The following is a 25350-nucleotide window of genomic DNA, read 5'->3' as shown; positions in this document are numbered from 1 at the left end:
AGAAGAGACATTAATACAGATAAATAATACAATAAATAAATAAATGAAGTGCTATGAGTGTGTGCGTGCGGCGTGTGTGAATGCTTTGTTGAGAAGCCTGATGGCCTGTGGGTAAAAGCTGTTTGCCAGTCTTGTGGTCCTGGACTTCAAACTCCTGTAGCGACTGCCTGATGGTAGGAGTGTGAATAATGAGTGTTGTGGATGTGTGCTGTCCTTGATGATGTTGTGTGTTCTGCGTAGGACTCTAGTTTTATAAAGGTCTTGCAGTGAGGGGAGGGCTGCCCCAACAATGTTCTGTGAGGCCTTAATCACCCGCTGGAGTGCCTTCCTATCACGTGTTGTACAGTTACCGTACTAAACAGTGATGGAGGCGGTAAGGATACTTTCGATAGTGCATCTGTAGAAGCAACTCAGGATTGTGGTGGACATGCCAAATTTCCTCAGTCTTCTCAGGAAGTACAGTCTCCTTTGGGACTTCTTCATAATTTGTTGGGTGTTGTGAGACCAGGTGAGGTCCTCGCTGATGTGTGTGCCAAGGAACTTGAAGATTTTCACCCTCTCCACCTCAGTCTCATCAAAAAACAGGGGTTTATGCGGCTCCTTTTCCCTTGTTCTTGGGTCAATGATCATCTCTTTAGTCTTATCTGTATTGAGAAGGAGATTGTTATCACAATCTGATTGGGTGTCAAAGCGGGCATAGAACTCATTCCGCTCATCTGGAAGTGTGGTTTGGCTGGACATGGCTATGCTACTCCGCTGTCGATAGTCTGTGATGTGCTGGAGCCCCGCCCACATGCGCCGAGGCTCTGAGGTGGAATAGTAGCCCTCCAGCTTCTGTCTGTACTGTCTTTTGGCCTCTCGTATGGACCTCCTCAGGTCATATCTGGCCTTTTTGTAGTCTTCAGCGGTGCCCATGACAAATGCAGTCGAACGAGCACGTAGCTTAGCCCTTACATCACAGTTCATCCACTGTTTTTGGTTAGGGTATTTTCTGTAATACTTGGTGGTGGTAACAGTCTCTATGCATGTGCTAATGTAGCCAGTAACAGCAGACGCGTATTCATCCAAATCAACAGTACAATCTTCCCTCCCCGCTGCAGTTTTAAACACATCCCGGTTTTTGCAGCCAAAGCGGTCCTGAAGTACTTGATCAGTTTCTTCATTCCACACTTTAACTGCTATACTTACAGGGGGAGCTTGTTTAAGAAGTTGTCTGTACGTTGGATAAAGGAATATGGAGATGTGGTCAGCCATTCCAAAGTGGGGTCTTGGAACAGCCTTCAAAGCACCTTTCATGTTGCTGTAGACTTGGTCCAGGATGTTATTTTCCCTTGTGGGAAAGCTCACATGCTGGTAATATTTGGGGAGAACAGTCCTGAGGTTACAGTGGTTGAAATTGCCAGATATAATGAATACAGCGTCTGGGTGTTTGGTGTCGTGTTTATCAATGATGTCATGCAGGAGATTTGTTTGTTGTTTGTTTCTTGCACATCTTTGGGAGACAACCGCGTATGTTCCGCATCTCCCGCATGGCCACAACCTGTGCATGTTTATGATGCATGAATTCCATTTGTTGTAGTAATTGTGCTGTGTTTGAATTCCCTTGCAGAGTATCAGAGCGTCTGGCCTCGTCCTGCTGGAGGCCATCCTGTGTGGAGCTCTTCTTCTCTACTTCCCGGTAAGTCTCCTTTTAAGTCATGTGACCTCAGTGGCGTTTTGATGAAATTTTGCAAAAAATGATATTGGTGACCCACCAACCACTTAGTAAGCTCTATACCAGGAAAACAACATAGGTGACAGTGGGTGTTAGACCCTCGCATCCCAAAGCAGCAGAGATCTGTATAAAAGGTGCACGTGTGCACCGGCCAATTGTTTGCCTTGTCAGTACAAACCGCTCTCTATAAATCACGGCGCTCAGTCGGGACTTTGCTTTTTGACAGCTGCATGGAGCTGTGATAAGCAGGCCTTTCACAGCCAAGGTGTGTGTGCGTGCGTGCGTGTGTGTTTGTGTGGCTTGTGCTTGCTGGCGGCCGCCTGCTCACTGCACACAGAGTTGGCCGACGCAGTCAGCAGCCTGTCGGACGGCGACCATCTGTTGAGAAGGTGCTTGTGCTGCTTTCGAAACCTGGGGTAGTTACTTTTAGTACGCTCTCTTCATTCTTTGCTCTTCAAACTGATTGCTTTGGATGCCACGGAGCTTGTGAGAGACCTCACTCGCTGACCAACAAGAAGCAGCAACGGCTCACTTACAATCAATAGCCCCATAAAAACGGAGGATTATGAGCTTAAACAGTATCACATGGCTGCAGGTATTCTATTACATTGATGTGCTTTGAAAACAACCTCAGAAACAGCACATACCGTAAAAGCTCTTATTACAGCTGGGGCGTATTTACCTTAACTACAAAGAGGACAAGCCGTTATTAGACCATAACTGCAGAAAGGCTGACATTATTTAATTCTAACAAGTTTTTTTTTTTTAACTTTAATAATGATATGGAGTGCATGAGAAAGTGGGAAGGAGAGCCCTCTCTTTGACCAGGCAGTCATTTATTAACAAGTATACTGCACAACACAGCAGCAACAGAGCCAATGTTGTAATAGCAGGAAGACGCAAACTGCTCAGCCAGCATTAATAACACTGATGGATGCAGGCCACACATGCTTCAAATACTGTACATTAGTAGTTTGCCTACAGCCACAGCTGTTAATGCCAATGTTTTGGTTGGTTTTTTTTACCTAATTAGAAACCCTAGTGGTTAGTTTTGTAGACCACACACCAGGCGACTACCGGAGAGGTTAATTTTATTGTCAATTGGAGCTTCATTAGGTAAACATGCACAATCTAGCAAAGCGCGTCATCCAAAATTCTGATGAGTAATTGTGGCAGAGGATAACCAAGGATCAATTAAATTCAACGAGATGAAACAATTGAGGATCGATGCAGCAACCGCCAGGTAGGGAGACAAACACGCGATGACCTGAGCCGTGCCACAACACACCGAATTTTCATGGGAACATTGTCACCGAAAATACGAAATTACAGAAAATGTGGGAATTTTTTTGATAGGTAGCCAATTTGTCTTGAGTAAGATTAATATTTTGACATTGACTTGAATTGGTTGAAAAATGTGGGAGTAGTTAGCGGGCGGATAAAAAAATGAAGTAGAGGAATAAGAAGATGAAAAATGGTGTCGAATTTTATATGTGCAAATGCTTCTCAGCATTCGCACAATTAGGTGGCGGACATGTACCTAATACTGTGGCCTCTGTGCCTTCCGGTACGGTCATGTGATTGTTAGGCGGCGTTTTACTTTTGGCTTACTTGCCCGCAACCTCATTATTTTTGCAAATAACACCCACACATCATCGATTTACATGAGTCCGCCATTATGTCCGCCTCTGTGGCGCTCAGGGCGTTGGCTAATTGCAATCTAGTTGCAATCGTGCGGGCGTTGTATGCTTAGCCAAGCAATGCGGCCTAAATGTAATTAAAGCCAGGCAGATTTAGAGGCAGCTAATCAATGCAATTTGCTGCGACAAGGTGCTGGCGAGTAATAATGTTTGAAATGCGTAGCCAGTGAAAGCAAGCTAGTGAGTGAAGTTATTGGCTGGTGAGTGTATATAAAAAAGGGGGGTGGGTGATGTTTCTGTGTGTAAAGCTGGCGCAGTGATGCTAAAAATAGATGCTTCAAAATGATTGTTACAAAGGCCACTTGGCAATCTAGTCTGCGGCATTTAGCCATGACTGTTGCACATGACATGGGTGGTGGCTATCATCTGGTGAGGAAGGTTAAAAAAAGAGAGCATGTCTGAGCACGGAGCCATGCAGCACTATGCAGAGATTGATCTCCGCCCAGAAGCATTTCCACGTCTCTCCTGCGAATCCCACGTAAGCCGAGGCTGCCATGTTGAGACGCCTCACTCCCTGCCTAAATATAGAAGCTGAAATATTCCGCCGCCCACTGCAGCCACTGCCGCCACTGCTACTACTTCTATTTTCAATAATTTTCCTCTTATTAAAACAGCTGGGGACACATTTCATCCTGTTCCCGTGGCATGCCGCTTTATGGAGAACAGCCTTTCTTTTCTCACCAGATTGTGTCTCATCCAATAACTTGGGCTCACCCCCCACCCCACCCCCAATCCACCCCACCCACCCCGAAGATGGAGATGTGGGGATGAAGCTATTTCTGACTGTGTGCATGTGCGAGGGACGTGTGCGGGGACAATCGTCGGGGACTGAAAATGTGATCACTCCTTTAGTTTATCTTATTTATGATTGGATGGGGGCTCAGTTAGGATTTTTGTTGGGGTTTTTTTTGCTTTCCATGCTTGTTTTTGTGTGTGTGTGTGTTTGCTGAATAAAAGGTGTCGCATTGTGCCGCCACCTGGGCTCCATTCCTCTACTCCCTGGTTGTAGATGAATAATCGTCATGCACAACCAATGTAATATGCACTTACTGTTTTTACTTGTGGTTTTATTGCGCGGATATTATTATATTATAGCTTTATATTTCATTTTTTATGTTTTTTATTATTATTATTATAAGCATATCTGTCATTGTTGTGGTCATGTGATACATAAAAACACTTTCAAGACCGTGCTACTTCAAATGATTATTTCTATAAAAATATAGATTTTGGTAATATTAGATACATTTGTATAAATATGCCATTTTTTGTTGTTGAAGAGTATAGCTATAATTGTAATTCACCAACTTCACCACTAGGTAGAGCAGCTACACTCTTAGTTGGGCTTTCATTTGCTTGCATATTACAATAGGATGCATGAGAAAATGGTGAAGATGTTCAGTGGGATAGATTGTGGTCATCAACATGTATTTGTAGTTCTGATTTAAACATGCACATTTGTGCTGATTTTCAGGGTTAAATGCGTTCATTTTCCCAATTCTGCTTGCAGGGAAAGAGGAGTTTTTCACTTTTTGGGTGCAGGGTAGACCCAGAAGAGACCTTTATGGTTTTGGACTCCAGGTTTCACAGTGAATCAGTGTCTAAGGAGAAGCAGGGCTGATGTCTTCTGACCTGACAGGCCATTAAAACCTACTTTTTTCTCCCAACCAAAGTGGTTCTGGCACTTTTTCCAGCAGACTGAGGTGAAATCGCTCCATTTTCAAGGCGAGGATGGAGTGCAGCGGTCGCATACGCTTGTTCTTCCCAGGAAGGAAGGTGGGAATATCTCCCATGTTATGATTAGGAGTGAAGGGATTGGGTGGGAGGCAAGTGTCAGGGTTGAGCTGGGTGTAAATTACACCCGGCCCACCTCGGGGATCCAGCAACCATTACCTCCCGTCCGGAAAGCCGCCCTCCCCTCCCGCTTGGCGGCGAGTGTCGGCTTTCATATAAAAATGGATCAATTGCTATTACCCTCCTCCACCTCCTTGTCCTCCCTGCCCCTTCCTGCTCCTCGCCCCTGCCTCCTGCTCACAAACAGATGATGATGAAAAAAGGCTGAGGTTTTTTTTTTTTTTAATCTGATCACACTACCAAAATGTATCAAACTTAAATGCTCCAATTAGGACCTCTAGAGTCTCCTATAGTCAACAGGTGCGTGGTCTAAAAAAATTCGCTGTAAAAAAAAAAAAAAAAAAAAAATTGTGTAAATACCTGTGGCTGTAGGCAACCAACCAATATCCAGTAGTTTTTAATTAACGCCACAAGATGGCAGTAGCTGCATTTGAAGCATCATCAAGATCCAACAGCTTTATCTACCTCTGCATACGCTTTTAAATGTTGCGCCTGAGCTGTTGCTGTACTGTTGTTTACAACGAACTCATCAGCACTCTTAATGCAGGCTGAGCAGTTTGCGCCTTACCACTATTACAACATTGGTTCCGTTGCTGCCGTGTTGTGCAATATACTTGGAAATAAATGTCAAGGAGAGCTACATTTTTCTTTGTGCTTTCTCATGCACTCCCAAATATGGAGTTGACATGTACAGAGTAGTGTGGTAGCTTGCTTCTTGATTTGTTTGACCGTTTGCACCGGTTTTAATGTTCCTTACTGACACCTACAGGGCTAAAATGGAATGACGCTGTCATGACTTGAGGGTTAAGTGCATCTTGGTTTTGTTTGGGGTGTTTTTTCTCCACTGCGGGCTCCAAAAATAAGACCAGTGAGTTTGCACAGGAAATAAAGTGTCGCAGAGTGACTGTTAAAAATATTCCTGCATCAACAACAAGCTCGCTGGCTGCCTTCGCCGCAGCTGGCCGGCGTGCGTCACGGCAGCGTAAGCAGGGAGCGTCCCCGATGGCCGCGTCTCAGCATGGACGCAGCTGGGAGGCTGCCGAAATCCGGCGTGATTAGCAGCAAACGATGGCTGCAAATGAAGTGGACGGAGTGTTGATTGAAACCAGCGCGGTGTGACTCTTGTCTGTTAGTTTTTAACTTTTTCGTGTTTGCATCTGCGTTTTGAACTTGTCCCTCACAGTGAGTTGCTCTTTTGTTGCGCATGTTAGGAGGAAAAATACATTAGGTTGTGAGTGTCTGTCCTGGAAGGTGACCTCTGACCTTTGCTAAGGACACTGGGGGCGAGGAGGATGAGTGGTTATGTCATCCTATCAGATCATCAGATGAGAGCCCAGAGTCCTGAAGGAAAACCTTGTTGGCTTTGTGTTACTTCTCAGCAATGCAGATAGAATTTCAGGTCCGTTGTCTTACAAATATACAGCATATACTGTATATTTTATATCATTTTTTGCATTTTTTGCTTTTGGTATAAGAGCCAAAAAGTCATGAGGATATTACTTTAGCGAAAATCTGGAAAAAAGATATAAGAGATTTAAAAATATATTCTAAATATTTCTTATACATAATAACAACAAAATAGTTATCCTGTAAGAAATATATTTTTACTTTTTTTTTTTTAAATTTATTTCACAGTTTGCTATGTGTTTTTTAAATATTTATTTTATTGCATGTTATATCATATTTTATTTGTTTATGATTATATCTCACAGTTCACGATGTATATTTACTTTTATTTGTCTTAATCTTTTATATAATTCTATTATTGCTTAACATGTTAAAGCGTGCTTAAAACAAAGAGAGCGGGATCCCTATTATTATTCATGTTTGGTTAATATGTCAACAAGATGTGTCCCTTGTTTGTGCATGTGTGCATATTTATGGGGTCAAATGGGTTGAATGAATAATTCATGGTCCTAATTGGGATAGTGCACGTTTTATCCTGCAAAAAAGGAGTTCTTTTGCTGGTAGAATCAAAAATAACCACAATAGGTGAGATTACACAATCCAAAACAAAAAGAGAGAAGTCGTTGAGAGTGTTGTGAGGCGTTCCTCTGGGGCAGGTTGCGGTCCTCCTGCTGTTTTGCACTTCCTGTAAAAAGGGTTGGAGTCACAAGTCGTGTTTTCCCCTGCTGGAGTTTTACTCATCTTCTGGTCCCGGTGGAGCCGAGAGTGCGTCAGCAAGCTGCCTAGCACCTGCCAGGTCCTGCTGGCTGCTCCTGTTGGGTATTCATGGGCTCCTGTGCAATGGGAATTCCCAAGTATTTAGAGCTAGACGTGCAGTTTGAGGATGTGTGTAGTCTCATCCGTCGCGTCCACATCTGGATCCAGTTGTCGTCCTGTTTGTACATTGTGTTCATCTTGCCGTGTCCCTTAACTGACTCCTATTTAAAAATGACGCTTTTGCCACTGCCTGTGGGAATCTATTAATGCCTTGGCTAATCCGATTAACAGTCCCACGGGGGGAAATCTTAGCACATCTGCATTAGAAAGATAATGGTAATGTTACAATGTGATCAACGTTTCATGTGTCCCATGTGCGGGCTTCTCCTCCTTGTATCGGGACCCCTTACAAGTGGGTGCTAGGGTGCGTTCTATAGCTTAGTGTAAGTTTGGTCCCTTTTTTTTTCATTTAAACATTTTTTACGGAGCAGTGATATTTGGTGACTAAAATGAGGGCTCCCTCCATGCCTCTTTTTATTTAAGAAATGTATTAATTGTATATTTATTCTTTTATTGTACTGTTTTTATTTATTATTATTTCATTATTGTTGTTGTGTTATTCAGACCATACTGGCTTGTTTCTTATTGGCCAGTGGCACATTATACAAATCAAATTAAACCCCAAAAAACTGCAAAAATGTGAAAATAAAACCAAAAAGGCACAATGTAAAGAGAAAAAGCAACAAAAATCACATTGGAACCCACTGAAATCAGTCCCACACATATCAGCAACCCGTCTATGTGGACCAACTCATCAAGCCGACGTCAACATTCACAGTTGACCGCTTTTGTTGACACAAAATTTGAGAACCAAACGGCTCATTTCTATGACAAATCGGATATTGTCCTCAATGTCGCTAAGCAGTGTCAAACAGCAACTACTGTCTGGTTACACGGCATTAAAAGGTGCACACAGTGACTTCCTGTTCGGTGCAAAGTAAGCGTCAAAATAAAGGCATGGCAGTGCAGTCGTCCCTTGTTTATTGCGGTCAATTGGTTCCAGACCCGATCGCGATAAGTGAATTTGCGCGAAGTAGGATTCAATATTAATAAATGGAATATTTCTGTAGTTAGAGCAAAGAAAACCTGTTTATGACCCTCTAAATATGGCTTTTACCATTATTAGAGCCCTCTAAACATGAAATAACAGCCCACAGTCATCTTTACACTTGTATTACCCAATATAGTAGACATAATAGAAAATAAACCATGTTAGACATAAATAAGACAAGAGAGACTCACATGTTAGCACTGACATTGTACTTCCTGCAGTGGCATTGTCTCATCAATGTAACGTTACTGACACCTAGAGGCCAGTGTAGTATACTACACTGCCGCTGTTCGTGGTTAAGGAGAGACTCACAATTAACTTCAACCGCTTTATTAATAAACAGAGAACACATATGCAGTGACCATTCACACAGAAGCACACTGCTAGCGCACCGCTAGCACTCAGCTACAGTCAACTCTGGATAGCGGACGTCACAGATGTCACTTCCCGGGCCCCGCTTCTTAAAGGCGCACACAACAAGTGTATTACACTTCGTATCACGTCTTTTTAATGCCTTTTATTTGCATTTTCCTTCATTTAGCCATTTTTATGCTTGAAAATGCTTAATTCAGGCCAAGAATACGTACAATTTGCTTAAATATGCATATTGTTTTTACTAATAATAGACCATATTCAACCACAAAACAGCTATCATTTGTTAATGAATGAATTTTTCAAAAACCACGATAGAGCGAAGGCGCGATGTTCGAACCGCAATGTAGTTCATCTGGATTCTACCGCTGCATTTAATATAATGCACTCATTTCTTTGTTTTTACATCAATTGTTGAAAGATTTGTACATGTACATGAAAGCTTTATTGTCCTAGTAGTCAAAACATACACCGAAATGACCGCAGCAGCTCTGTTAGAAATGAGTGTAACAGGTCATGAAAACACAAGAATCGAAATAAAAATATACACAAATGGAGGACAACAAAGTGCCGTAGGTTGAAAAATCCTTCATCATCACCCATTCTTCTCATTCTCCAAGTAAATGTGCCAGCGATTACTATTTTTGGTTATGTGGACAACCGTTTATGTCGACGTGAGTCGGCCAGTCCGAGGGGCGTCGACATGAGAGGGTTGCACCGTATTATTATTCACTATATGATTTAATAGTAGTACGTTTTGGGTTTTTTATTTCCACTTTTCTCCTTCACACTCCAGGTTGGGATCCTCTATTTTCAGCCAAGTGTGTTTCGTTGCATCCTGCTGCGCTGGGTTCGACTGCTGGGCTTTGCCACCGTCTACGGAACGCTCACCCTCAAGTTGTACAGGTAGCACACGCTCACATTAACACAAGTCGGTTGTCCATCTGTGTGACTTTTTGCCCGTCCACTCTGTCAAAAACTGACAAAGAAGAGGCGTGTGTCCAGTCTTTAGAGGATAACGTATTACATGGATCAATTTTTGATGGGGAAGAGACGAGGAGGAGGAGGAGGAGGCTCATTAGTGGGCAATGCAGCGGGTGCTTCATCAATGTGCGTGAAGGGCAGCGACTATTAATAGCTGCTTGTGTCTGTGTGTGTGTGTGTGTGTGTGTGTGTGTGTGTGTGTGTGTGTCAATTAATTTCCCTGTGTTTATGTGTACGCTGAGAATGATGATACATAAGAAAAACAGGTAAGTGTATGAATACTAGCTCAAAACATCAAAACAGGCAGTGTATTTTAAATGAGAAATGAAAAGTAACAAAATAACTTCACCAAACTGGATACTATTGGACCACAAATGAATGTACAGTATGTCCTTGCATAATTATCATAATGTACATGCATACCATTAGTGCGAAAATAAGCAGCAAAATTAAGCATTTTTAAGATTTTTATATATATATATATATATATATGTTTCAAGAAAACATGATATTAGAGTATAACTATTCTTTTTACGTCACTTCCTGTCCGACCCCCACTCTGCTCCACCTGGCACCGGAACACATTTACAGCAACACACACAAGCACAAGTTTTATTTATTTTTTTAAATTCCTTATTTTCTCATATTTTGTCTACTGTATTGGGTAATACAAGTGTAAAGGTGACTATAGGGGTGTTAGCTCATGTTTAGAGGGCTCTAATATTGTTATAAACCGTATTTAGAAGGTCATAAACAGGTTTTCTATGCTCTAACTATGAAAATATTCCTTTTATAAATGAGGAATCCCACTTCTTGGAAATTCACTTATCACAGTCGGGACTGGAACCAATTAACCGTGATAAACGAGGGATTACTGTACATATTTTAATTAAATTTGTGATTTGTTGTCCCCGACTCACCCAGAATGGGTCTGCAAAGTAGATGATCATGCTGTATGCTATGTAGGCTATATGTGTTCGTTTTATGTACTGTTGTTCATTTTATGCTTTACTATCACATATTTATTACTTTTTATCTACAGGGTGAATAAGATATGTTTTCTGCAGGAAAAAAATGCTTATTTTTAGTGAAAAATATATATATTTGATCCAAAAATCCACAATTTTGCGGGGCCTTGGATGCTGAATCGCAAATGTGCAGGAATCCTCTGCACATAAATACAAACCATATATTCCCAAAATGAGCATCCTGTCTCTTCTCCACAGGGTCCTGAAGGTCTTCCTGTCCCGTACGGCGCAGAGGATTCCCTACATGACCAGCTGGCGAGTGCTCCGCCTGCTGGCCATCATCCTGCTCATCGTCTGCTGGTTCCTGGTGGCCTGGACGTCGGCTGTCTGCCAGATTGCGGACAGGAAGTCGGCGCTCATCGACGTGGGCTACACGCCCGACGGGCTGCAGTTCAGCATGTGCCTGCTGGATCGCTGGGACTACATGATGGCTGTCGGTAAGACCTGCACTCGGAGCCTCACTCCCTTTGCTTTACACCAGCCTGTCCTGTAAATATATAGTCCCAACTTTTTCGTTTGGGAGAGCAGCTGTTGAAGCTGCAGAGTAGTTGGGTCTGAATGAATGGTGCCCTCTGGTGGAAATGAAACGTATTACAACTCGTTGCAGCTTCACATCAAATTCCATGCGATCAACGCAAAAAAGTCATGAGAAAAAGTTGTTTCCCAGAAGAAGGTATTAATTCTGCCCTCTGGTGCTTGACTTTTAGTTGATTTGCATGCTGTTTTACATTTGCTGACTCAAGCAGCATGAAAGAAAAGCTTTTGTCTTGCGGGGAAAAACAGATGGACTCCAGCAGCGCTTGAATGTGCGAGCGTGCACTTTAATAAGGACACGCGGGGGTCACCTAGGATGCTGATAAATTACACATACACACACATACACATGCAGTCGCCATAAATCTTTCCATTTCACACAACACCTGCACTTGTAGGCTTATTTATTTATTTGAAAAGATTTATCATTAGGCCTGGGCTAAAGTGCAACGTCAGCGACACTGTGTCCATTTTCATCTGAAATCATTTCACTCTGTTTAATCGCCTGCTGCCTGCGCGCTCGTAAGTCTCGATGGCAAGCTTCGAGACGTGAAGATTTATTTCAAGTGCGCATTTGAAGCGCTAACTTATTTATTATGCCCTTTTGAAGGTTGTCTGAACAAACACAGTTTAACCCTTTCATTCGTTTGAGCAGCTTTGTCATCAAACGTGGCTCTCTTTCTCATGTTGTCTATAAATCCTGGAAAGATAAAGGTGACGGGACGCACTGGAGTTGTTTCTGCATCTTAGTGTTAATACTTCACTTCACAATGTGTTTTTGGGCAGAACTACTGTATGGAATGGAATGGCAGTTTTAAAGGTATATTGTACTCATACAGGACAATATTATATACAGTAATCCCTCATTTATCGCGATTAATTGGTTCCAGACCTGACCGTAATAAGTGAATTTCAATTTATAAATGGAATATTTTTGTAGTTCGAGCATAGAAAACCTGTTTACAACCTTCTAAATACGGTTTTTAACATTGTTAGAGCCCTCTAGACATGAAATAACACCCCTATAGTTACCTTTACACTCATATTACTCAATACAGTGGACATAAAAGACAGAAAATAAGTCATTTAAGAAATAAAAAAGACGCATGCTCATTTGTGTTGCTATAAATGTGTTCCCTAGGGGAACAGAGTGAGTGGCGGACAAGAAGTAACGTCGAGGGTTCAGAGCTGAGTTGCAACTTGCCATGGGTAACGGCCGCAACAGTAGCCCGTGTTTTTATGATGGATTTTTATCAGGGACTATTGTGCCTGTTGTGAGGGAATTCAAACCTACGAAAAAAGTCTTTTGTTCCGGTGATCAAGTCTGGTGCTTGTGTGTTTCACCTAACATTACTGACACTTAGATTACTACGTCCACGTCTTTGAATGCCTCATATTTGCATTTTATCTCATTTTTATGCTTGAACATGCTTAAAATATGTAACATTAGCTTAGATATGCATATGTTTTGGCTAATAATAAGCCGTATTCAACCACGAAACAGCATGATTTATTCATATATTTTTGAAAACCATGATAGAGTGAAGTAGCGAAATTCGAACCATGAAGTGGCGAGGGATGACTGTATTTTTCAACCATTTTAAATATTTATGTTGTTCAAAATCTAGCCGTGATGCTGGAATTTGGTTTAAAAGGGCTTTTATTGAACACACCGGCAGTGTGTGTATGTAGCTTTAATGCAAGAAGAAGAAGAGTTGTTGTGCCCTTGTTTCACTTTTTACCCTGCACTTGTCAAACGGAACAGACACCATATATTCATATATCACATACAACAATGTAACATTAAGGAGCGGGACAGGAGGACACGGACGTGAGCAACACTCGCACAGCTATGTGTGCTGCAGTGCTAACATTACGCTCACATTTTAACAGCAACATTATGCAAAGTTAGCCCATTTGCTGAAGAGAAACAAAATGATCAAACTTACTTGTAGCTTTATTTTAAGATGTGTAGCGAAGCCCGTAAAGGGAGCATTTGCTCTTCTCTCAAAAGTGGAGCAAACAAGCAAGGGAGATGATAGATTTTTCTCAGGTTTGGTCCTCATAAACCAGCTCTAGGGACATGTTAGAAACATCATTAAAATGTCTATATTGCATAATAGGGACTTTTTATCGGCTAAATGTTTGTTGTTATCATCCCACAGCTGAGTTCCTCTTCCTGCTGTGGGCGGTGTACCTGTGCTATGCCGTGAGGACGGTCCCCTCGGCCTTCCACGAGCCTCGCTACATGGCCATCGCTGTCCACAACGAGCTTGTGCTGTCGGCAATCTTCTATGTCATCAGGTAACAAGACACAGCCACCATTTTATGATTTATTATGTATTATTGGCTTCCCCGGTTCATTGAATGCACCTGTGCAAAAAGAGGCTTGTTCTAAATTGGAACATTTGCTCGCCGTTTTGATTTTGACTAGCTGCCACCGGGGACTCGTTCCCACGCCTTGTTAGAATGCATCCGGCCTCGTTTTGTGCTGGGAACCCGACGTGGCCGCTTAAGTCTCAGACCCACTTGTTTGCCGTCGTCAAGTTCGGGTGTGAAAGCAGTGACTGGGATAAGAAATGAAAAAGGAGGCGAATGGAGGCGTGAGTGATGGCGACTATTTGTGGGGGTGAGATGCCGCAGGCGGCGAGGAGACATCACGCCAAGGTTATTTATTTTTAAGAAAAGCACTGGGACAGTTCTCGTGCTTTCGGACCTTCGTTCACACCTCCAAGCTGCTCATTAGCCACCAGCAACACAGTGAGCCCTGCTATCTGACATTTGTGCAGGGGTTAAATTAGCATCTAACAAGCACAGGTGATGTCTCTCCATGCTGAAAAGACGGTCAGCACATTTTAAAATACAAACACGGCTGGCCGCTATTGTCTCTGACGCTAATTATCTCATTCCCCGCTGATTGCCAAAGGCTCTGATGTATGAATGGACCATAGTGGGTGGCTACATCAAGGTCACGCCGGTAGAAAACGAGGAAATATGACATCCTTACAAAAAAAAAGGTCAGCCGAGTGGATCGATATATAGAAGCTGTGGTCTTTATAAATCTTATGTTACATAAATAATGTCACTCAGCATCACTGAGTTATAGCTCGTAGTAAAGATGTGCTTGATGTGTTTACTATTATTTGTATTACGTGTGTAATAATAATCTTTTATGACAGGCGCTGCCTGCTGTTTTTAGGCATTTGCTGCAAAAACACTGGTCAAATATCCTCTATATCAGTGGTACCCCTGTACTAGGCACGCATTTCGACCCTTAAATACGCTTCACTCACGCTGCACTCCAGGTACATATTTTTCCGCTTTCAGTTTCGAGTTCAGTCTCTGCGGGTAGCGTGACGTCCGCCTCAAAAAAATCCTCAAGCTGTGGTGACGCGCACCGTTAAGACTGTGATTGGTCGGCTCGTACAACATTATTTGCTGTGTGTATACGTCTGAGTCACAGGATCAACATTTCCAATAAAAACGACTCCTCCTCTGTCTTTAATTACCATTGTTTGCTTGCTATGACGAAAGCTAACAAGCGAAACCCCGACTCCTTTAGGTTTGACAGAGCTGACGTCACGCGCTCAGAGACCTATAAAAGCAGTGGTGTCCAAAGTGATGTTCAGTGGGGATTTGCATGGCTCATTTTTTTCTTGGCCCTCATCACTGTAGAAATAAAAATAAACAAAACAACCCTGGAAAAAATTAGACAAATAGAGCAAATGGCATAATATAACAAGAATGAAATGTTGATATTAATAACTAACTACTTCCTCTTTCTGTTTCTTACGTCCTGTAGCCTTCCGCCTCTTGTTTACTTGCTCTTCCTGCTTTTGCAGGTTCACTCTGGCTCCTGAGCTACACCCTGACTGGATGCTACTGCTGTTCTTCACTCACACCCACTTGACTGTAACGGTCACACTGGGCCTCCTTCTCATTCCCAAGGTGCAGTTACTTGAGGAGAAAGACTGGGATTTAACATTATTTTACTCTGTATATCATGTTTGTTTACACTAATATGTGTTATTTATGTGTTTCACTAGTTCCTATTTGCCGGCACCCATATGCGGGATGATATAGCCTCCGAGGCCTACGAGGATGAGCTGGACATGGGTCGTTCGGGGTCCTACCTCAACAGCAGCATCACCTCAGCCTGGAGCGAACACAGTCTGGACCCCGAGGACATTCGGGTGAGCGGTGTCCCTTTTCTTTTTGTGGTCTTGACTGTTTCACCTGGCCTTCCTCCTGCAGCAGTACTGAGCCATGGCAGTTTTTTATTGCAGACGCCAGACGAAACGGGCCCTCTCAGTTCTATTAATGGCTGTGGCGTAAGATCATGCGACAGTCTTTGGGAAAAACGTACCAACGTGAGCAGAGATTTCTGTTTGTCTGTTAGAGCTGAAGAAGTCTCTCTACCAAATTGTTTCTTTTTCTGGGGGGTGTCATGTTAATAGTGAGCGGCCTCGTCACAGACGGAAATAAATCTACAATCATTCAGGAAATACAGTATCTCGCAAAAGGGAGGACATCCCTCACATTTCTCTTCTCAAGAGACGATACTATAGAAATGGATGTGCTTTTTTAGAGTAGCCAGTGTACAGGTGGTATAGCAGTGTACATTTACTATTCTTTGAAATGAGTCAAGACAGCCATTAGTGTCTAAATAGCTGGCAACACAAGCGAGTGTGAATATTTAGTGTGAGCACCATTGTTATCTAACACTGCCTTAATCCTCTTGGGCATGGAAATCACCAGAGTTGCATAGTTTGTTACTAGAATCCTCTTCCAGTCCTCCGTGATGACATCACTGGTGGAGCTGGTGGATGTTAGACATCTTGCTCTCCTCCGCATCCCTTCCTTCCGCATGAATTGGTTCTCATCTGGAGACTTGAGCTTCCCCAGCAAGACACTGGATCATCTCGGAGGTGTGCTTGGGTTTGTTAACTGACATGCGGCCCAGTTTCTGCTTCAAAATCTCACAGCACAGGTTGGAATTTATCTTCCCCTTTAATGAACCGCAGCTCCCGCCGGTGCCGGCAGCACTCATGCAGCCACGTCATGCCATGACGCGACCACCGCCATGCATCAATATAGGCAAGACACTATTATCTTGTGGAAAGTCACTAGTTTTGTCAGCTCTATGAACAAAGTGTAGATACTTTGATGCCCCTGTCAGGAAGACAATGCATGATATGCTGCATACTATTCTGCCTCGTTAAAGTCTTTAACTCAAGAAGAAAAAGGGAGGGTATCATGCTCTTATTCACAGTGTCACAACACACAGTACAGGAATTCATGTTTCCCATCAATGAACCGCAGCTCCCCAATGCCGGCAGCAGTCGTGCAGACTATGACACCTGACTGTCGGCAAGACACACTTACCTTGCTAGTCACTTGTTTTGCCAACTGTTTAGACAATACTGGCTGTTTGTTGACACATTTTCACTCTACTGCAATTCAGGTTGTACACTGACTACTCTAAATGTTTGTAGTGTTGTCCCTCGAGAAGATGTGCTGCTTTAGAATGTGCAGGGTACTCACTTTGGTGAGATACTGTAAGCTTAGAGGCTGTTTCAGACCTAACACTGAATACAATCTGTTTCTTTCGTTAATGCTGTCCAAAACTGTTGTCGTCTTTGCATTTTTTTTTCAGCACGCATGCGATATTCTGTAGTGCATCATTGGACGACTGTTCGTAGTCAGGTGTCATGACCTGTGTAGCGCATGTGCAGTAGAATGTCTGCTTTTTTTAAAAAAAAATATCTGTTTTAATTGTACGGTTCTTTGTCAGGAAGTAGCGACTGACAGCTTTCTTCCATTCTTGACCACGTAGGAGGAGTTGAAGAAGCTCTACTCCCAGTTGGAGATTTACAAGAGGAAAAAGATGCTGGCCAACAACCCTCATCTGCAGAAGAAGCGAAGCTCCAAGAAAGGTCTCGGTCGTTCCCTCATGAGGCGCATCACGGAGATTCCTGAATCGGTGCATCGGCAATGCAGCAGGGAAGAAAAGGACATGGGGGAACACGGGAGCAATCGGAACAGCATCTGCATGCTGAAAAAGAACCCGTTTGATCAGACTGTGAAGCCCGTCAAGGAGGAGACGCTGAAGAGCAAGGTGTTCTCCCTGAAGAAGTCTCACAGCAGCTATGACCACGTCCGCGATCCGAGCGAAGACTCCAGCATCTCGGCCACAGACAAGATGGAGGTGACCGTGGCTGAAGGCTCCCTCCTGGACACCTTGATGGGGAAGAAGCTCGTCAAGAAGAAGTCCAGCGAGAACCTGAACGCGCCGAGCGAGTCCACTGAGTCGGTGCCGCTGGTCTGCAAGTCAGCCAGCGCCCACAACCTCACCGCCGACAAGAAGCCTCTTCATCCGCGTGCGTCCATGCTGCAGAAGTCCCTCAGTGTCATCGCCACTGCCAAAGAGAAGACACTGGGCTTGACAGCGAAGACGCAAAGTGTTGAGGACAGCAATAAGAAGACTCAGTCAAAGTGCACAAGAGAAGCAGAGAACGTGGAGCAGAAGCAGAATGCTCCAAAAGGCAGAAGCGATCCAGTCAAGGGAAAGGATCTTTACGATCTCTCCGAGGTGTGTCCCTGGGAGGTGGAGGACCTCCCAACGCCTTCTGAAAACAAGGTCCAAAAGCACGTGTCCATCGCGCCCAAGGAGACCACCACCGTGCACGGGGGAAGCACCAAGGGAGGAAAATCTCATCAGCAGAAGCAGAAAGTGTTGGATCCGTCCCCATCCGGCGTCAGACAGAAGATGGTTCGAGAGGAGGTGTGTCCCTGGGAGGATACCAATCAGACGGAAGCGATCAAGCAACAATCTACGAGCCAGCAACCCAAAACTAGCCGTGAAGAGGTTTGTCCATGGGATTTTGGCGAGACCACAGAGACTTGTCCAGCAACCAAGCAGAGAAAAGGCACCTCGCCTCTGGAAGGTCAAGGCAGGAGCACTCCAACCGGAAGCTCTCTTCAGCCCCCTGCTTCCAAAGCCGACATATTGCCCAATCCTGAGAGCCCTCCTCGGGTTTCCAAACCCAAAGAGCCCCCTTCAAAAAAGAGAACACTTGAGAGGGAAAAGGAGACGTCCAAAGACAGGGAGGATGAGAAAAGTAGAACAAAAACAAAGGATAAGAGTAAACCTTCTGACAGCCAGCAGAGATTAGCCGAGGTTTGTCCCTGGGATGTGGACAGCCATCAGGAGGTGGCGGCCGTGGAGAAGCGGAAAAGCGCCAACGTCGGAGCAGCCAAAGCCAAGCAGGCTGAAGTCTGTCCGTGGGACTTTGAGGACACGTCAGATAAAAAAGACAAATCTTCTGTCGGGAGAAGGAGCACTCCCAGTCCTGGCGGCGCCCCAAAGAAGGCTGATGTTTGTCCCTGGGACTTTGAGGACAAGAAGGCGTGACACCTCGCCTTGAGAGACCACTGACGCTCTCGCTGTCCATGTGTCTTTTTTTGGAAAACACATATATATTGCATTTTACTAGCAGTAGGTGACTCGAATGAAATTCAGTTCCACAAAGTTGCCTTCCTTTATGAGGTTTTTGGTTGGTTTGGGTCATTTTGACAGATTTTACACAACAACAACAACAAAAAAAAAAAAAAGACGGTCGATGATGATGAGCATTCCAGTTGACTACAGGGACACGCTGGGGACAAATCTTAGACTAATTATGCAACTTTTGATTCAGCCTCGTCACTCAATTAGCAGTTACCCTTAGGAAGACAAAAGAGAAGGACACTGAGGTTGAAGCAAAAGCCAAAGAATACGGCAACAACGAGGGACAAACTTCTCAGTGAGGAAATCAGTCTGAAGCACTTTAGCCAACTCCATTAACACACCACACTCTACTCTTCATCTTCACACCTTCTTCTTCTTCTAGGTCGATTTAATTGTAGTCCTCAGAGTCTGCGGGGGAAGACGTACTGTATGTGCCTAAGTAAGTAAGTAAGCATTGTCTCGTCTTACGTCAACAAAAGTGAATCATAAAAACAACGAGGGCCGCCGCTCGGTTCGTGATATCCCTGCCGGTCGACGACACGTAACTGTGTTCTACTAAACCTCGAAAAGATGACATTATACGACACTTCACTGTCTTATGCAACAGTTTTGTTAAATCGTGTTTTTATATACAGTAGATCCCCGCATATTCACGTATCTCTCTCTTTAAATTGTAATTTTAAAGCAAGTAGAATGTGATTTGATGGCGCTAGCTGCAGGAGGGGAAAAAAAAGAGAGCTGCAGCTGTGAATACTGCAGAGGGCGCTGTCGCACAAGTCAATCCAGCCAACATTTTCCAGCAGGAAGATGCTTTGCAGGTTTCGCACGTACAGTAGTGTACACTGTGTGCATGTAATTGTTTTTTAATGTGTAAAAGTGCATTTAAAGTGACTGTGAGATGCATATTATATTGTCTGGAACAGGCGTCTCCAATGGGTAGCTCGCCATCTGATTTTGAGTAGCTCACCAAAAGGGTCAAGGAATATTTTCTTAAACTCTTAATTTTCAATTCAGACACGAGGCCTTTATTTAACTACAAAATACAGCGGAACAATGGTTAGTGTCATTAATTCCTTCCAGGAGGTCCGACTCTAACCAAAACAGATGCTGACCGAATCAATTGTTTCCATAAGAAATAATGTAAATCCAATTAATCCGTATCAGAAAGCCAAAAACATGTTTTTATAGTTTTACAATTATAGTTTTAGGATAAATTAACATTTAAAGTTACTTTTACCTTCACTGAAGACGTGATTTTTGACGTGACTGTTCCCAAAGACACGATGTGGCAGCGAGATCAACACCACCTTCTTGTTTTGCTTTGAGTTATTTCTTGAATTCTATAGTGCTTATCACCTCAATGACCCAAAATGGAACCAAAGAAAGTTTCGGCATTTAAATAAAGAGGGTGAGAAACACTGTTGAATTCAAGGAATAACTCAGGAAAAATCAGGAAGATGGCGTTCAAGAGGAAGGTGATGATCTCGCTGCCACATCGTGTCTTTGGGAAGTCCCTTTTATTCGTCATAGCATTGTTTAATGCATGTAAAACTATAATTGTGCAACTATAAAAACGTGTTTTGTGTTAACATTTCTGAGAGTCAACCGCTGATGACCTCATAAACGGGTGACATAGGTGACTTACGGTTCCGGATGCTATTTTGTTATCAAGCTAAGAGGATGTTTGGGATTAAAAAACAGTTGGAATCACGCAGTGTATTAATTAACACGACAAGACGCACGTCGTTGTACGCTAAGCGGAAAATGTATGCAAACAGATGCAAAATTTGGGTGTACATTTTTTACGCTAATCGGGGGCGGATGCTAACTGAGGTTCCACTGTACTACAAAATAGCATAAAGACAATCGCCACTGCATGGGTGGAGATCTGCTTGGTCGATAAAGTACAATTTAAATACTGCCAGCGAAGTAGCTCACGCCTCCTTTCGTTTCGTCAAAGTCGTTCTTGTAGTGATGAAAGTTCAAACATTTTTTGGGGTGTGTCCATTTATGGTTTTTCACCATTCGTGTAACCCCTTTGAATAGCGGAGATCTATTGTATCTACTGTAAAAACTACAAAGACACCGATTCCAAGTCCTGTTCTGACAATTTCACACCTAGCTTGTGTTAGCAATAGCCTAGGCTGAAAGCAAAAACACAGCTTTTCAATGCTACAAAAAAAGTTGAATGAGTAGGAATTGAATGAGAATCTTTCACCCATTTTTCTGTATCCAACATGTAGCATAGCTCGCTAGCATTAGCAGGTTTAGACTTAGCGGTGTCGATGAATGATATAACTAAACCTTCCGAAGGTTTTGTTTCGTGCCACGTTTTGTACCAAAATTTCGTAACTACTCGTCACGCGCTCAGTTCAGTGTATTCCAAGCACCGATTTATAGTCCGAACAATAACGCAAAAGCTGGTCGAATTGACAATGTCTTGTGTTGGAATGTCGTCACTGAATGTCGTCACTGATTATCTGTGATTGTCGACTTCATTGTAATCAATGTCGCAAAAAAAGTCAGCATTCGATCTAATCGACTTTAGTTTTGGTTTAGAATCCAAGAGAGTCCAGAAAGTATCCAGCATTAGTATTAAAGGGTCTTTTCGGTTTTGGTTTTCATTTGATTTTGTGTCTTAGGAAGCACTGCCATGTTGAATTGTACTGCCCTGATGATGACTAATCAGCTGTATGTCTTACAAAGAAGTAGCCTTTTTTGTCCGCGTTGGAAAAGTGTCTTAGTCAGACTCACAATGAGACATTTTTAATGATTATCTTCGTTTATTTATTTATTTATTTATGCTTGGATTACATTCTAACATGAACTGGTTGGAATCCAGAATGTTTTATTTAAAAAAAAAAAAAAAAAAGAATGCATGGCAAGAAATATTCACAATAACAGACCTTCCCGGTAGCCTTTTCGTGACAAAATTAAATAAATATGAAGCCAATTACATAGATTACATTAAACTATGAAAGTTTATCATGAAAAAATATGCAATCGTTGTCATGAAATATATGAGTCAGCCATTGAATACATGTTTTGCACATGAAATAAACCATAGAGAAAAAAATCGTATTTCAAATTATATTTCACAATTTATTGATTACCTAATGAACAGTTTCATACATTATGTTTAAGTAATATTTTGGCAGTTTTATCTATCAGCGTTATATTCATTAAATTGTCTTAGATGATTTTTTTTTTGCCAAAATAACATATAAACGTGAAATAATGTATTAAATAATCCATTCATTATAAATAATTCTCTATTTTATGTTTGAAAACAATCTAAATATGACATTATTAAAAATGTCATGAAATATATAAACCGGTCATAAAATAAATACATAGGCCATGAGAAAAAGAATAAATACTTTATTGTTTTGAGATCTCATACTTATACATCATATATATTTCACAATTTGTTGCCTAACCAATGGACACTTTCATACATTATGTTACATTTGAATTAATATTTGGCTATTTTATCTGCATTATATTCATTAAATTGGATTAATATGTGAAATAATGTTTTAAATTATTCGTTAATTATAAATTATTCTGTTATTTTATGGGGGGGGGGAATATAATGCCATTATTACAAATTTTATTAAATATATAAATTTGTCATAAAATAAATTAATTCATATTAATGTGGCTTTTTATTTATTTAATTTTGGAACACAAAAGAAATCAAATCACAAAACATCTCATTGGCTCATTGACATTCCCACTTGAGAGTGACAGACCGTAATAACGCTGCAGCATTCCGCCTTTACGTAATGAAAGTGTTCCAATACCCTTGCATCGTCATCCGTCTACCAATCACACTCCTCCGTTCCGACACGCCTTGTCCACCAATCAGAATTTAGAACCGTGCTGTCAATCAAACCCTTGCTACTACTCCTCCTATTACTATTACTACTACTACTACTATTCAATGCTGTAACGTCGTAAATCTTGTGGCTTCTGCATGAATTCCAGAAATTAGTTGGACCGATGTTTCACTGCCCTCGATAGAACAAACGAGAAAAAAATAACAATAAAGACGAAAAAAAGATGTAATGGACTGTTACAAGTTGTATAGTGAGTGATTGTGTCTCTTTAAGCCACTGTATTGCTCTATGACAAAGCTTATAGCATCCATATATTTGGTAGATTTCTATTGTGTTACATTGTGATAGCATGTACATAAAAAGATACCTCCTCTGCAATAAATATTTCTATGAAAACTATCTGACTGCATCCCGACCTCCGCTTCCTCATCCTCCTCCCCTAAAAGCCTCGCACGTCACCACCACTTTGGCTTGCCTTGGCCAGCATCCCAGAATGCTTTCACGGCTGCTTGTTTTGGCCCGAGACCAAGGAAAGGGCCAAAATATTTTGAAAACGTTCCGAAAATAACATTTTTCTCATGCTTTCAACTTGAAGGAGTTAACATTGGACAGGAAGTAGAAAGTAGCCTTTGAAAGCCTCGCAAGGATGACATCATAGAAATTAGCCTGCTTGAGCGATGCGTTCAAGCGTGGAAATGAATAACATGGCTGACGCAGTCGTACTAGTGTTGTACTTCTAATCTAATACAGTATAACCAGTAAATACCGTTTATATCGTCTTTTATTTCACCTTTCCATCCGCACATCCATATTCTATACCGCTTATCCTCACTATGGTCGCCGTCTAGGTGAAGTCAGACTATAATGTACTTTTTGAGGTCCGAAATGTCCAACTGTCTTGAATGCAGCATTAGTGCTACGTCACGGTACGACGACAATGCTTGGATGTCTTTGACTTTCTTATAGAAAAATCTGCCACTAGGTTCTGTTTGTGCTCAAAATGAGAAGACGTATAAAGAATAAGTCTAAGAAAAAGCGATTATAGCGTTAAATATTTAAAGAAATATTAATAATGGGCCTACTTCCAAAGCAATATGTCAGCTGAGCGTAAGCTAAAAGACACAAGCATTGATTGCAGTTATCGTTGCGGAGCCTTTTTTGGAATCCTCAAGATCAATACGTCTGCTGCTTCTTCGGGGAAGTAACCCGGAATAAAACATGTATTATAATTAAAAGAATATTAGTACTTTGATAGGTGTTAACCATGTCTTTTTTTCAACTCTTTCTTGTCGTGTTGTGTGTGACTTGACTGCAGTGGCAGCGGACATCTTTGTAGTCCTACACGGTACAGCCAACGTCTGTTCATATTTTTATCCTTCAGCTGTTTGAAGCTGGCGCACGGGGGCACACACACACACACACACACACACGCACACCGGTAGTGACTCATCGTTCTTTCATTTGGTGTGTGCGTGTGAGTGATGTTGACTCACAAAGACGAGGGTCGCCTGGTGGGAGGGTTCACACGCGCTGTTTTATAAGCACGAAAAGTGTGTCAGCCAACAGACGCAAAAGTGGGTAAAACATGCACGAATATGACCTTTGACCCCCTCTGCCTTGCACAAAAGACATTAGCTGCGCTTAGAATCAGTAGGCTTCTTGCTTAAAAGTGCAACTATAATCCATGAAAGCTTTAAAATATGCCCACTCGTGAGTCACTTTGTGCGGTGTTACATCTTTTGTTGTGTATTTATTACACATATTATGTTTACACATAAATGTAGGTCGTTATATAATACGGCACATTTACTGTATATACTGTAGCGCTTATGTAACTACTCAAATAATGCACAATAAATTTACAAATATATTGTAATAAAATGTTTTCAAAATAATACAAATAATATATATAAATTATAAAATTGGAAATTAGAATGTATATTTAAAATGTTATCTCTCAGTACTATTTAACAGCCAAGGTTAATTAGACAATCTCTTCATAAATATTGTATTTATGAATAAATTCTATAACTAGAATGTCATATGCTCATATCAATATACTAACATATAGTTGTATCTTAAATAATATTAATATCCATATTCAAATTAAAATGAATAGTGAGTATTATAATAATATAGTTACATTAATGTTAATAATATTGATATTAATGTCGACATTCATAGTTTTGATTAATGACTAATAATTTGTTTTACATTTTAACACTGGGATTTGGCAATTTTTAAAATATTTAGTGGTATTATTTTGCCTTCATTTTTCAATGTTTACAGACTGCAATGTGTATGCTAATTTTTTATTAACTTCATGTACATTTGCTGTTACTGTTACTATGATTTTGTGTATCTAATATGCCCATTTGTGATGATGTTGCAATTTGAAGACTCTTGCACTAACAAAAAGGGCTGTGTGTGTGTGGAGGGGACAAGTAGGCACTCATCTGCACTTTGTTTATATTGTACACTGTGCGCAATATTTGACTCATAGTCACTAGTGTCACCACATACACACACAAACATACT

The 25350-nt window shown here is 41.8% G+C and overlaps 1 protein-coding gene across 11 annotated transcripts in view; it reads left to right on the top strand.

The window, feature by feature from the left end:
* gpr158a (G protein-coupled receptor 158a) overlaps positions 1-23213 on the top strand; it is a 126505-nt gene extending 103292 nt beyond the window's left edge. For 10 of the 11 annotated variants that reach the window (XM_054766073.1, XM_054766074.1, XM_054766072.1 and 7 more), the window contains 8 exons: positions 1610-1678; positions 9711-9820; positions 11125-11363; positions 13626-13764; positions 15303-15408; positions 15507-15653; positions 15747-15830; positions 17297-23213. In XM_054766073.1, the coding sequence (XP_054622048.1) occupies positions 1610-1678; positions 9711-9820; positions 11125-11363; positions 13626-13764; positions 15303-15408; positions 15507-15653; positions 15747-15830; positions 17297-18874 (2472 nt within the window). In that variant the 3' untranslated portion in view covers positions 18875-23213. The remainder of the gene's footprint in view (positions 1-1609; positions 1679-9710; positions 9821-11124; positions 11364-13625; positions 13765-15302; positions 15409-15506; positions 15654-15746; positions 15831-17296) is intronic. The other variant, XM_054766075.1, reaches the window with a different exon arrangement.
* The last annotated feature ends 2137 nt before the right edge of the window (positions 23214-25350 follow it).

The sequence above is a fragment of the Dunckerocampus dactyliophorus genome, chromosome 21, assembly GCF_027744805.1.
Source record: "Dunckerocampus dactyliophorus isolate RoL2022-P2 chromosome 21, RoL_Ddac_1.1, whole genome shotgun sequence".
Lineage (NCBI taxonomy): Eukaryota > Metazoa > Chordata > Actinopteri > Syngnathiformes > Syngnathidae > Dunckerocampus > Dunckerocampus dactyliophorus.
This window is presented reverse-complemented; position numbering and strand designations above follow the sequence as displayed.